The sequence below is a fragment of the Thamnophis elegans genome, unplaced genomic scaffold (genome assembly GCF_009769535.1).
Source record: "Thamnophis elegans isolate rThaEle1 unplaced genomic scaffold, rThaEle1.pri scaffold_128_arrow_ctg1, whole genome shotgun sequence".
Classification (NCBI taxonomy): domain Eukaryota; kingdom Metazoa; phylum Chordata; class Lepidosauria; order Squamata; family Colubridae; genus Thamnophis; species Thamnophis elegans.
The window spans coordinates 62,586-74,938 of NW_022473598.1; the positions used below are offsets into that span (position 1 = coordinate 62,586).

Below are 12,353 nucleotides of genomic sequence, written 5' to 3' on the forward strand. Positions count from 1 at the left end.
AATAGATTGCTTTCCAGAAGTTGTGGGCGCTCCTTTCCTGAAGGCTTCAAGCAAGGGGTTGGACTAGAAGACCTCTAAAGTCCCTTTTGGCTCTGTTATTCTGTCATTTTGTAAGGGTCTCCTGCTTGAGCAGGGGGCTGGACTAGAAGACCTCTAAAGTCCCTTTTGGCTCTGATATTCTGTCATTTTGTAAGGGTCTCCTGCTTGAGCAGGGGGCTGGACTAGAAGACCTCTAAAGTCCCTTTTGGCTCTGATATTCTGTCATTTTGTAAGGGTCTCCTGCTCGAGTGAGGGGGGTTGGAGTAGATGACCTCCAAGGTCCCTTTTGGCTCTGTTATTCTGTCATTTTGTAAGGGTCTCCTGCTTGAGCAAGGGGTTGGACTAGAAGACCTCTAAAGTCCCTTTTAGCTCTGTTATTCTGTCCTTTTGTAAGGGTCTCCTGCTCGAGCGAGGGGGGGTTGGACTAGATGACCTCCAAGGTCCCTTCCGGGTCTATTCCGATTGATTTTTAAGAAGAGATTAGACAACCATTTGTCTGAAATTGTCCAGGCTCTCCTGCTTGAGCAGTGGGCTGGACTAGGCGACCTCCAAGGTCCCCTTTCCAGCTATTGTTATGCTGTCATTTTGTAAGGGCCTTCAAGTGTCTGTCTTTTTAGCCCGTATCCAGGAGTGAAGCAGACCCTTGGCGGCCCACAACTGCCCCCCCTGCCCCCCCCCAGGAAGGAGAGGGAGGGGGGCTGCAGATGGGAGAGGGAAGAAGCCCTCCGATTGCCCCCACCCTCCCCAAACCTGCAAAAGGAGGGGGGGGCTTCTATGAAAAAGCGCTGCGCTTTTTTCTTCTTCTCCCCTCTACGGCGGGTGACAACTTTCGGGGAGGGTTGGTGGGTGGCAAGAAAGGGGGTCCCGTCGGCCTTCCCGGGGCGGCTCCCCAGATTTTGTGCCTTGCGCTTCCTCTCTTCCTCCTCCTCCTCCTCCTTCTCTCGCGCATTCCTGCCTCTTGACTCAGGCCTGGAGAAGGAGAAAGAGAAGGCGGCGGCGGCGGCGGCGAGCGCTCGCTGGCTGCACCAGGAAGCCCTGTGCGCGGCCCGCAGCATGTAAGGCGAGCGGAGGCAGCGCTAGACAGGCGAGGGAAGGAAGAAGGAGGAGGAGGAGGAGGAGGAGGAAGAGGAGGGAGACGGCACGGCCATGGAGGACGGCACCGAGGAGGAGACGGTGGAGCTGCCCCTGACCAACGGTACCCCGAGATCCAGGCTCCCCGCACCCCCCAAACGAGGGCTCCCCACCCCGCGGGCGCGCAAGGGGACCTTGGAGACGTCAGCCGCGCCTAGGGCGCACCGCGCGCCCTTGGAGCCTCTCCAAGCCTCTCCAAGCCTCTCCATGCCGGGGCGCGGGGAATGGGGGGTCCCCAATGGGCTTGGGGGGCTGAAATGTCAGGGTGACAGCCGGATCTCCCCCCCCACTCTCCCCATATTTGGAGGGCGGGGAGGCGGCCGCGCGCGGAGGCCCGCGGAGTTGGGGCCGAGACGGGGCGCGCCCGTGGGGTGCGGGGACAGCCTTGGGGTAGTAGGGGCGAGTTGGGTGCCAGGCGCTGGCTCGGGAAGGGGGGGTCCCTGGCTGCCCCAGTAGCCGAAGAGATATTGGGGAGGGGGTGTTTGAGAGAAGGCAGGGCGCGGGCATCGTCTCTGGGGAAGCTAGGAGCGCAGGGAGGGGTCGCTCGCGGGACCCTCTCCCCATATCCGGAAGGCGAGCCACCAGTTGCTTATCTAACTCCTGCCCCCCCCCCCACCAAATCCCTTTCTAGCTTTGCAAAACAGGAGTGGGTGCGCAGAGCCGGGCCAAAACAGGGGGGGGGTTGCCTGCCTGGCAGTGCCAGCCCGGGCTCGTCGGGACCCCCAGAGCCCAGCCAGACGACCCCCCCTTTGCAAAGGCAAGGAGCTGGCCAGGCCTGGCCAAGTGTTATTTTTCAAAGTGGGGGAAGCCCCGCCTCTGAATGGAGGCAAGCCCCGCCTCTCCGCCCAGCTGGAACTGGGGCTCTCGCGTGCGTGTGTGTGTGTGTGTGTGTGTGTGTGTGTGTGAGAAAGAGAGGGGGGGTTATGTGTGCCTCTGAATCAGCAGCCCACCCCCGCCGGGATTGGCACGTGTGGGCGGGCTGGGGGCTCGAGCCAGCGAGCAGCCGCGGCGCCTGCAGGCAGGCGACAGGTGGGTGGTGGGAGGGGGCTCAGAAAGCTTGTTTCTGGGGTGGGGGGGTGTTTCACGGCTTAACATTCTCCCCCCCCCACACACTCTGCCTTCAGCATCTGAACCTCCTTACAGTATTGAACTGTACCGTAGGTATTTCAGTTTAATCAGAATCGAGCTGGAAAGGGGACCTTAGAGGTCTTCCAGTCCACCCCCCACCCCCACCTCCACCCCGGTCAAGCAGGAGACCCTGTGCTATTTCAATCAATCAATCAGAATAGAGCTGGAAAAGGGACCTTGGAGGTCTTCTAGTCCAGCCCCCTGCTCAAGCAGGAGACCTTATATTGTTTCAATCAATCAATCAATCAAAATAGAGCTGGAAGGGACCATGGAGGTCTTCAAGTCCAGCCCCCTGCTCAAGCAGGAGACCTTATATCGTTTCAATCAATCAATCAGAATAGAGCTGGAAGGGACCTTGGAGGTCTTCTAGTCCAGCCCCCTGCTCAAGCAGGAGACCTTGTATTGTTTCAATCAATCAATCAATCAGTCAGTCAGAATAGAGCTGGAAAAGGGACCTTGGAGGTCTTCTAGTCCAGCCCCCTGCTCAAGCAGGAGACCTTGTATTATTTCAATCAATCAATCAATCAGTCAGTCAGAATAGAGCTGGAAAAGGGACCTTGGAGGTCTTCTAGTCCAGCCCTCTTGCCCAAGCAGCAAATCCTATACAGAGATGGCTAACTTTTTCCGGACGGAGGGCCTAAAGCATGCACGCCTGAACCCCCCAAAATGTAACGTGCACCCCCCCCCCGTGCAAGCGGGGCCCCCATGCATACACACACAGCTCCCCCCCCCCGCATGCACATCCCCTCCCCGGTGGCCGAGGCCTGAAAACCAGCTGGCCGACGAAAGGCACGCCCGCATGTGTGGCACAGATGAATTGGGCCGAGAGGGTTGCCATCAGGGTCCTTCTACTGTTCCAGAAAAGTGGCTTCTCCAGTCCCTTTTTAAAAGCCTCCAGGGATCGAGACCCTACTACCACTTCTGAAGGCAGTGTTGCAATGGTTTAATTGTTTGGAAAGAGGGAGCAAGGCACACCTTTAAATTGCAGGTATGGGGCGGGGGGTGAACTGGGGCAAACAAGGGTAGGATCCCCCACCTACCCTCGCTGGGCTGGGGTCAAGCCTCCCCCTTTTTTTGGCTGCCAAGGGATGAAGATTAACGTCGTCGCTTTGTCCCCATTTTCCAGTTGGACGCCTCTGTATAACCCTGGGTGATCTTGGGATCACCTAGATGTCTGCGTTTCCCAAAACCTGGCAACTTTGAGAAGTGTTTGGATTTGCTGGCTGGGGGATTAGAATTAGAATAGAATAGAATTTTATTATTTGTATGCCGCCCTTCTCCGGGAGGACTCAGGGCAGCGAACAATTCAAGGGGGGAAAAAAGGGGAACATAAAAAACAAAATACAAATAATAAAAGTAAACAACAGTCGCACAACCACACAAGTCGAGAGGGGAGGGGAACTCATCACCCCCAGGCCTGCCGGCAAAGCCAGGTTTTGACGGCTTTTCGGAAGGCCTGGCAAGAGGTGAGGGTCCGAATCCCTGCGGGGAGTTCATTCCAGAGGGCCGGAGCTGCCACAGAGAAGGCCCTCCCCCGGGTAATAGCCAGGTGGCATTGGCTGGTAGATGGCACCCGGAGGAGGCCAACCCTGTGAGATCTAATGGGTCTGTGGGAGATTCTGGGAGTTGGAGTCTATACACACACACACACACCTCTTTAATTTGCCAAGTGTGAAAAACCTGGACGGATAGCACAACTCAGCGTGAAAGGAAGCCACTGTCTTGTCTTTCCCAGCTGTCAAAAGCCTAGTTAAATTGATTCATGTTTGAACGCAGTTCCTTGATCGTTGCGTGGCCTGGTTGAATACATTATCCGAACCCGGGTGTGGGTGTATACAATGCATAGCCCCAACCCCCTCCCCGTTTGCCTCGCTTGTCAATCAACACCCCCCCCCCAAAAAAAAGCAGGATCTTCCTTTCCGCTCCTTAATTACCGTAAATCTAGGTCATACAGCGATGTGTCTCCTGAATGCGCTTTAATGTACCCTTTAAGCCAAGGCTACAGGATATTCACATTTGTCAGTCGAGATTTCAGAAATGGAGCCTCCAGCTAGCAGGGCAGTCTACCTTTGAGGACAGCATGCCCGGGAAGACGTGAGGACAGGAGTTTGTTCTGTGGGACGTATGTTTGCTGAGTGTCTGGTAGGAGAGATGGATTGACGGAACACAAAACGGGGGCCAGTAAAGTGATTTCTTTCGAATTTAGGGTTTTCTCCTTTCAGTTGAATATTTTTTTTAAAAAAAATCTATTTTTGCCAACCGCAATGAGAAAAGAGCAGCTGAGGTAAGGTAGGATGGAATAGAATAAAAACTTTATTGTCACTTCAGATGTACGCTAATCGGCGTGCGTTAAAATGAAATTCTCGCTGCGTTCGCCGCTCTCAAAAGATTACGATGCGCCATGCGCCCACAGGGAAGAGGCGTATAATGTGCGTGCGTGGGTCTGATGGCTTTTAGCGTGGATGAGTGATTTTACTCAAGGGACCCCGGAGGAGAAGGAAATGGTTTTCAAATGGCCCTATTTTTTAAAAATATAATTTTTAATTTGAACCACGTGGCGCGCGGCCGAAGCTGATTTGAACGGCCGATGTTGTGTGATCGAAGAAAATAGTGGGGGAAACGCCACGGCTCCCTTTGGGATCTCACCAGCCGAGGAAGATTTAAGCGAGGGCCGTGTTTTGTACGTGCGGTTGGAAAAAGAGGCCCTCTGGGGATGGTAGTCTCCCGGGCAAGTGTGGGCACGCTTCACTACCTGTTGGCTAACCTGTGATTCACCTGCCCGGAAATGGGGTGACTCCCCAGAGAATTGGGTGGGAAGGTGTGACTTGTGCGTGAGCAAAGATTTCAGCGACGAGGCCGTGAGAGGGTCAAGATTGCCCCTCGGATGCCTTGGGATGCCCTGGCACAACCTACCTACCCCTGTTTTTCTCATGCTCAGCAACTTTTAAGATGGGTGGACTTCAATTCCCAGGATTCACCAGCCACATAGTCTTAAGTGTACTGGATGGGGAATTCTGGGAGTTCTTTCATTCTTTCTTTCTTTCTTTCTTTCTTTCTTTCTTTCTTTCTTTCCTTCCTTCCTTCCTTCCTTCCTTCCTTTCTTCCTTCCTTCTTTCTCTTTCTCTCTGTTTTCCTTCCTTCCTTCCTTCTTATTTTCTTTCTTTCCTTTCTTCTTTATTGGCCAAGTGTGATTGGACAAACAAGGAATTTGTCTTTGGTGCAGATGCTCTCAGTGTACATTAAAAAGACAAGATAATGTACCTTGCCTTTTGTGTCTTGTCTTTCGTCAAGAATCCTAAGGTGCAAACAATTAATGATGCTCAGAGGGTACAAAATAAGCAACTAGGAAACAAACAATATCAATATTGGGTACTTGAGAGACCGCCTGCTGCCAATCACCTCCCAAAGAACCATTAGATCACACAGATTAGGCCTCCTCTGGGTTCCGTCTACTAGCCAATGCCATCTGGCTACTACCCGGGGGAGGGCCTTCTCTGTAGCAGCTCCGGCCCTTTGGAACAAGTCCCCGCAGAGATTCGGACCCTCACCTCTCTCATTTAACGGCTTCCGAAAAGCCGTTAAAACCTGGCTGTGTCGGCAGGCCTGGGGTCGATGAGTTCCCTTCCCCTCTCGAATCGTCTGGCTGTTGGTTGTTTTTAAATGCCCTGTACTTTTTGCTGTAGTTTTTGTGTTTCCCTTCCCCTCCTTGGGTTTGTGCGCTGCCCTGAGTCCCGCCGGGAATAGGGCGGCATAAATAAAATGAACCTCGGACCTCGAATATAAATCGTAAGGATACAAGCAGCAAAGTTATAGTCCTGCGGTCATAAGCGGGAGGAGGTGGGTGATGGGAACGATGAGAAGACTAATAGTAATAGTAACGCAGCCTTGGTGAATAGTTTGACAGTGTTGTGGGAATTATTTGTTTAGCAGAGTGACGCCGTTCAGGGAAAAACCATCCTTGTGTCTAGTTGTCTTGGTGTGCAGTGCTCTATAGCGTCGTTTTTGAAGGTAGGAGTTGAAATAATTTACGTCCAGGATGCGAGGGATCTGTAAATATTTTCCCAGCCCTCTTTTTGACTCCTGCAGTGTGCAAATCCTCAATGGAAGGCAGGTTGGCAGTAATTGTTTTTTCTGCAGTTCTGATTCTCCTCCGAAGTCTTGTTGGGTTGCAGAGCCAAACCAGATAGTTATAGAGGTGCAGATGAGAGACTCAATAATTCCTCTGTAGAACTGCATAATTGGACAGTTTGAAGTCCACATATCTTAAAGTCCACTGGCTGGGGAATTCTGGGAGTTGAAGTTCTCATCTTAAAGCATGCTGGCTGGGGAATTCTGGGAGTTGAAGTTCTCATCTTAAAGCATGCTGGCTGGGGAATTCTGGGAGATGAAATCCATTCCTCTTAAAACATATTGGCTGGAGAATTCTGGGAGTTGAAGTTCTCATCTTAAAGCATGCTGGCTGGGGAATTCTGGGAGTTGAAGTTCTCATCTTAAAGCATGCTGGCTGGGGAATTCTGGGAATGGAAGTCCATCCATCTTAAAGCAAATTGGCCCGGGGATTCTGGGAGTTGAATTTCACCCATCTTAAAAGTAAATCGGCTGGAGAATTCTGGGAACTGAAGTCCACGCAGCTTAAAGTTGCTGAGTTGAGAAACACTGCCTCTTACGGACTACCAATTAGAGCTGGCCATCCCTGCTTCAGTTCAAATAAAATGAAATAAATTAAACTAATAAATCAAGGAAGTGGGTTAAAGGGTTATGGAAAAGATGGTCTGATGCTGTTAACATTTTTTTTTAAAGTGTTGAAGCTAAAAATTACAGGAAGAAACAACAACAGTAAGATACCTAATAAGAATCTAGATGTCTGAAATAGGAGCCTGTATAATAAGTTTAGTCTTCTGAAGCCAAAATCCCAGCGCTGGGCAGTCAGATAGCCTCTAAATCCAGTAAAGTTTTTTTTAAATTAATTAGTAATTAATTAGTTAAGTACCATGAGCCTAAAGAGTGAGAATTACTGGGGGAGTTTAGGAAGTTGCAGGGGACACCAAATGTATTTATTTATATTTAGTTGATTGACCGAACTTATAGGCTGTTCAGATCAGCATTCACCAGGAATGAATATCAGGAGTATGTTATTATTATATAAAGCCCTGTTGTTATTTGTGGCTATTGTTATTGCTGAAGATCCATTCTTTTGATATATTGTTTTCAAGAGGCCTTGTTGGTAAAGTGATCTTTATCACTTGTTTGTATCTTAGGATGAATGATTGTAACTATGATTTAAGATCTATGACCTGTCACTTCGTTGTTTGCATGTACAGTGAGAGCTTATTATGCACCAGAGACAAATTCCTTGTGTGTTCAATCACACTTGGCCAATAAAGAATTGAATTCTATTCTATTCTGTTGTTCTGTTCTGTTCTATTCTATTATTATGTTCTATTCTATATTCTATGCTATGCTATGCTATGCTATGCTATCCGTGTTTTCCCCAAAATAAGACAGGGTCTTATTTTCTTTTGACCCCAAAAATAAGCACTTGGCCTTATTTTCGGGGAGGGCTTATTATTTTGGGGGTACAGGAGGTGGCGAGCATGGCCACCTCATGGCTGCTGCTGTGTTGCAATATTTTAGGGGAGGGCTTATTTTAGCGCATGCGCTCAAAAACTTGATTGGGCTTCTTATCCGGGGAGGTCTTATTTCTGGGGAATCAGGCTATGTTCTATTCTGTTCTATTTTCTGTATTCCGTATTCTGTTCTATTTTTTATTCTATTCTATTCTATTTTCTATTCCATTCTATTTTCTATTCTATTATACTCTATTCTATTTTGTTCTTCTATTCTACTCTATTCTATTTCCTATTCTATTCTATTTTCTATTCCAATCTACTCTCTATTCTACTCTACTTTCTATTCTATATTCTACTCTATTCTGTTCTATTCTCTATTCTAATCTACTCTACTAAACTCTATTCTATTCTTCTATTCTATTCTCTATTCTATTCTCTATTCTATTCTATTTTCTGTATTCTGTATTCTGTTCTATTTTCTATTCTATTCTATTCTACTCTATTCTATTTTCTATTCCATTCTATTTTCTATTCTATTCTACTCTAGTTTATTCTCTATTCTATTCTATTTTCTATTCTATTCTATTTCCTATTCTATTCTTTCTATTCTATTCTATTTTCTATTCTATTCTACTCTACTCTATTCTGTTCTATTCTCTATTCTATTCTACTCTACTGTACTCTATTCTATTCTTCTATTCTATTCTATTCTATTCCATTCTATTCTCTATTCTATTCTCTATTCTCTATTCTATTCTATTCTATTCTATTCTATAGTGTTTGTTTTCATAACTGTTTTTAAGGAAACTTTGTTTCCCTTACTTTAGAAAGCTTACTATTTCCCCTGCTTTGGCACTCTTCTCATGCATAAATAAAATGTTGCTTTTAAAAAGAATGTTTCGCAGTTCTCTTGAAGGCATCTTTTCAAATCATCCAAACCAATCTTTGTGCTTAGGGGGATAAAAGGGGATAACTCTGCTGCCCCCCCTTAAATATTTTCATTTTTCCCCCTTCTTGCAATTGGTTATTTTGATTTCTCTGAGCTCCCCAGAAGCCTTGAGGATTAGGATGGTGTAGGGTTTCCTATCTAAGCAGGGGATTGGACTAGAAGATCTCCAAGGTCCCTTCCAACTCTGTTATTCTATTATTCTACTTGTTCTCTTGTCTCTTGAATGGTCAAATCGATTTTTTCTTTCTTTCTTGAGACTACAAATTCTGGAGCTGCTCCTTGGAACAGCCACAGCCTGAAAAAGAAGCTGGGTCCAAATAACATTGGCAAAGATTCTAGTCCTCAAACCCAGGCTGGGAGCTCAGAGACAATCTTGCCCTGAAAAACAGGAGAGGGTTGGGCTACATGACCTCTGTGCGTCCTTCCAAGGTTAAGATTTTGTGCATGGAATATAATTTGGGTTTAAATTCTCTGGCTGGAATTAATAATAGTCTGGATTTCGAATTCTTTTATCGGCGGGATAACACGTGCGTTTTTGTCTCTCTTTCCCCGCTTAGCAAATTTAACCGGGCACGATGAGGAGAAAGTGGGGATGGAAAATTTCGAACTGCTCAAAGTTTTGGGAACCGGAGGTAAGTGCAAACCAGGTTTATACGGTTTTTAGCTAGCATTCCCCTGTCTGTCCCTCTTTCTCTCTGTCTTTCTGTCTCTCTTTCTCTCTGTCTCTCTCTCTCTCTCTGTGTGTCTCTTTCTCTATGTGTATGTCTCTCTCTTTCTTTCTCTCTCTGTCTGTCTTTCTCTCTGTCTCTGTGTGTGTCTCCCTCTTTCTCTGTCTCTCTCTTTCTCTCTCTTTCTCTCTGTCTCTTACTCTCTCTGTGTGTGTCTCTTTGTTGCTCTGTCTCTCTCTCTCTTTGTCTCTTTCTCTCTCTGTCTTTCTCTCTCTCCCTGTCTTTCTCTGTCTCTCTCTCTTTCTCTCTCTGCTTCTCTTTCTCTCTCTGTGTGTCTCTCTCTTTCTCTCTCTCTGTCTTTGTCTCTTTCTCTCTCTCTTACTCTCTGTGTGTGTCTCTGTTGCTCTCTCTCTCTCTTTGTCTCTGTCTCTTTCTCTCTCTGTCTTTCTCTCTCTCTGTCTGTCTCTGTCTCTCTGTGTGTGTCTCTCTCTCTTTCTCTCTGTCTCTTTCTCTCTGTCTCTCTCTCTTTCTCTGCTTCTCTGTCTTTCTCTCTGTCTCTCTCTTTCTCTGTCTCTCTCTCTGTCTTTCTGTCTCTTTCTCTCTTTGTCTTTCTATCTCTCTCTCTCTCTCTGTCTCTCTCTCGCCCTCCCTCCCTCTGCCTAATAATAGACAGAGCATTCCCCCCCCCTTTGGTAAAAAAAAAAAACCCATTAAGAATCTTGAAATTGCTGCTAATTTTCACTCTTGATTCACGGGGAGGGATTGAAAAGCGGAGCTGGAAGGGAAATGAAATACGAGGTAGTCCTCAAATTCCAACTGCCGCTGAGCCCTAAATTTCCGTTGCTAACCAAGACATTGGTTAAAAAGTGAATTTTGCCCCGTTTTACGACCTTTCTTGCCACCGTTGTGAAGTTGAATCCCTGTCCTAGCTTAGTCACACGGTCGTTAAGTGAGCTTGTGCATGTTAGACGGTTGCAAAACGGGGTCGCGTGATCCCGGGAACTCTGCGGCCGTCGTAAATAGGACCCCGGGTGCCAAGCATCCTAATTTTGATCCCGGGGATGGTGCTATGGCCGTCAGTGTGAGAAACGGTCGTAAGTTGCTTGTTTCAGCGCTGTCGTAGTTTCAGTCACTAAACAAACCGTTGGAAAGCGAGAAACACCCGCTACGTCCAACCCTGCTTATTGCGTTTCCTTCTGCGCTTCAGCCTACGGGAAGGTGTTCCTGGTCCGTAAACTAACCGGGCACGACACCAGCAAGCTTTACGCCATGAAGGTGCTCCGCAAAGCGGCCATCGTCGCCAAAGCCAAGACGACCGAGCACACGCGGACCGAGCGGACTGTCCTGGAGCACGTCCGCCAGTCGCCTTTCCTCGTGACGCTGCATTACGCCTTCCAGACAGACTCCAAGCTCCACCTGATTCTCGGTAGGTGGGGAGAATCGGGGCCGGAGGAGAAGGGGGAAGGTGGGATTGGGAGGGAGTGGGGGACCTTTGCCAGCGCTAAGGCTTCAATCCGAGCCTCTCCTAGATTACGTGAGCGGAGGGGAGCTGTTCACTCACTTGTACCAACGGGACCATTTCTCGGAGGAGGAAGTACGGTTTTACAGCGGGGAGATCATTTTGGCCATCGAACACCTCCACAAGGTGAGAGCTCTTTCGTTTGCCCATTGCTTAAACCTTCTAGGCCGCCCGTCCCCCATGAACTAAAGCACAGAACATAAAATAGAATAGAATAGAATTTTGGAATAGAATTTTGGAATAGAATTTTGGAATAGAATTTTGGAATAGAATTTTGGAATAGAATTTTGGAATAGAATTTTGGAATAGAATAGAATTTTGGAATAGAATAGAATATAATTTTGGAATAGAATAAAATATAATTTTGGAATAGAATAGAATATAATTTTGGAATAGAATAGAATAGAATTTTGGAACAGAATAGAATAGAATTTTGGAATAGAATTTTGGAATAGAATAGAATATAATTTTGGAATAGAATATAATTTTGGAATAGAATTTTGGAACAGAATAGAATATAATTTTGGAATAGAATTTTGGAATAGAATAGAATAGAATTTTGGAATAGAATAGAATAGAATTTTGGAATAGAATATAATTTTGGAATATAATTTTGGAATAGAATAGAATAGAATTTTGGAACAGAATAGAATAGAATTTTGGAACAGAATAGAATAGAATTTTGGAATAGAATTTTGGAATAGAATATTTGCCCCTGCTTCTGTCAACCTAGCAGTTCGAAAGCACGTAAAAAAATGTGAGTAGAAAAACAGGGACCACCTTTGGTGGGAAGGGAGCAGCGTTCCATGCACCTTCGGCGTTGTGTCATGCCGGCCACATGACCACGGAGACGTCTGTGGACAGCGCTGGCTCTTCGGCTTTAAAACAGAGATGAGCAGCGCCTCCTGGAGTCTGGAACGACTAGCACATCTGTGCGAGGGGAACCTTTTACCTTTTACCTTAGGGAAATGAATGCCAGTCCTGGGTGGGGGCCTTGTCTGATGATTGTAGTTTTGTTGTTGGCGCAAGGAGCCAAAGAGGTTGCCTTTCTCATTCCTCAGCTTGGCATCATTTATCGGGATGTGAAGCTGGAGAACATCCTGCTGGACAACGAGGGTCACGTGGTGCTGACCGACTTCGGCCTGAGCAAAGAATTTGTGACGGAGGATGTGAGTTCGGATTGTCCGGAAAAGCTCCCTTCTTCCCCTAAACGGCATCTGTGATTGTCTGGTTCCTGGGAATGGGGTGATGGTGGTGGTGGTGAGGTGGGGGGGGGAGGGTTGAGGCTTTGTCGGGGGGTGGGGCATCAGGCAGTAAAGACCAGCTTTAGCCAGCAATCGAGAAGATGT

At 47.5% G+C, this 12,353-nt stretch overlaps 1 protein-coding gene across 1 annotated transcript in view; it reads left to right on the plus strand.

The window, feature by feature from the left end:
* The first annotated feature begins 977 nt into the window (after nucleotides 1–977).
* Nucleotides 978–12,353, plus strand: part of RPS6KA4 (ribosomal protein S6 kinase A4) — a 29,415-nt gene continuing 18,039 nt past the window's right edge. Inside the window, 5 exon segments of the mRNA XM_032238349.1 lie at nucleotides 978–1,234; nucleotides 9,375–9,449; nucleotides 10,693–10,911; nucleotides 11,015–11,130; nucleotides 12,066–12,173. Of these exon segments, the coding sequence (XP_032094240.1) occupies nucleotides 1,186–1,234; nucleotides 9,375–9,449; nucleotides 10,693–10,911; nucleotides 11,015–11,130; nucleotides 12,066–12,173 (567 nt within the window). The 5' untranslated portion in view covers nucleotides 978–1,185.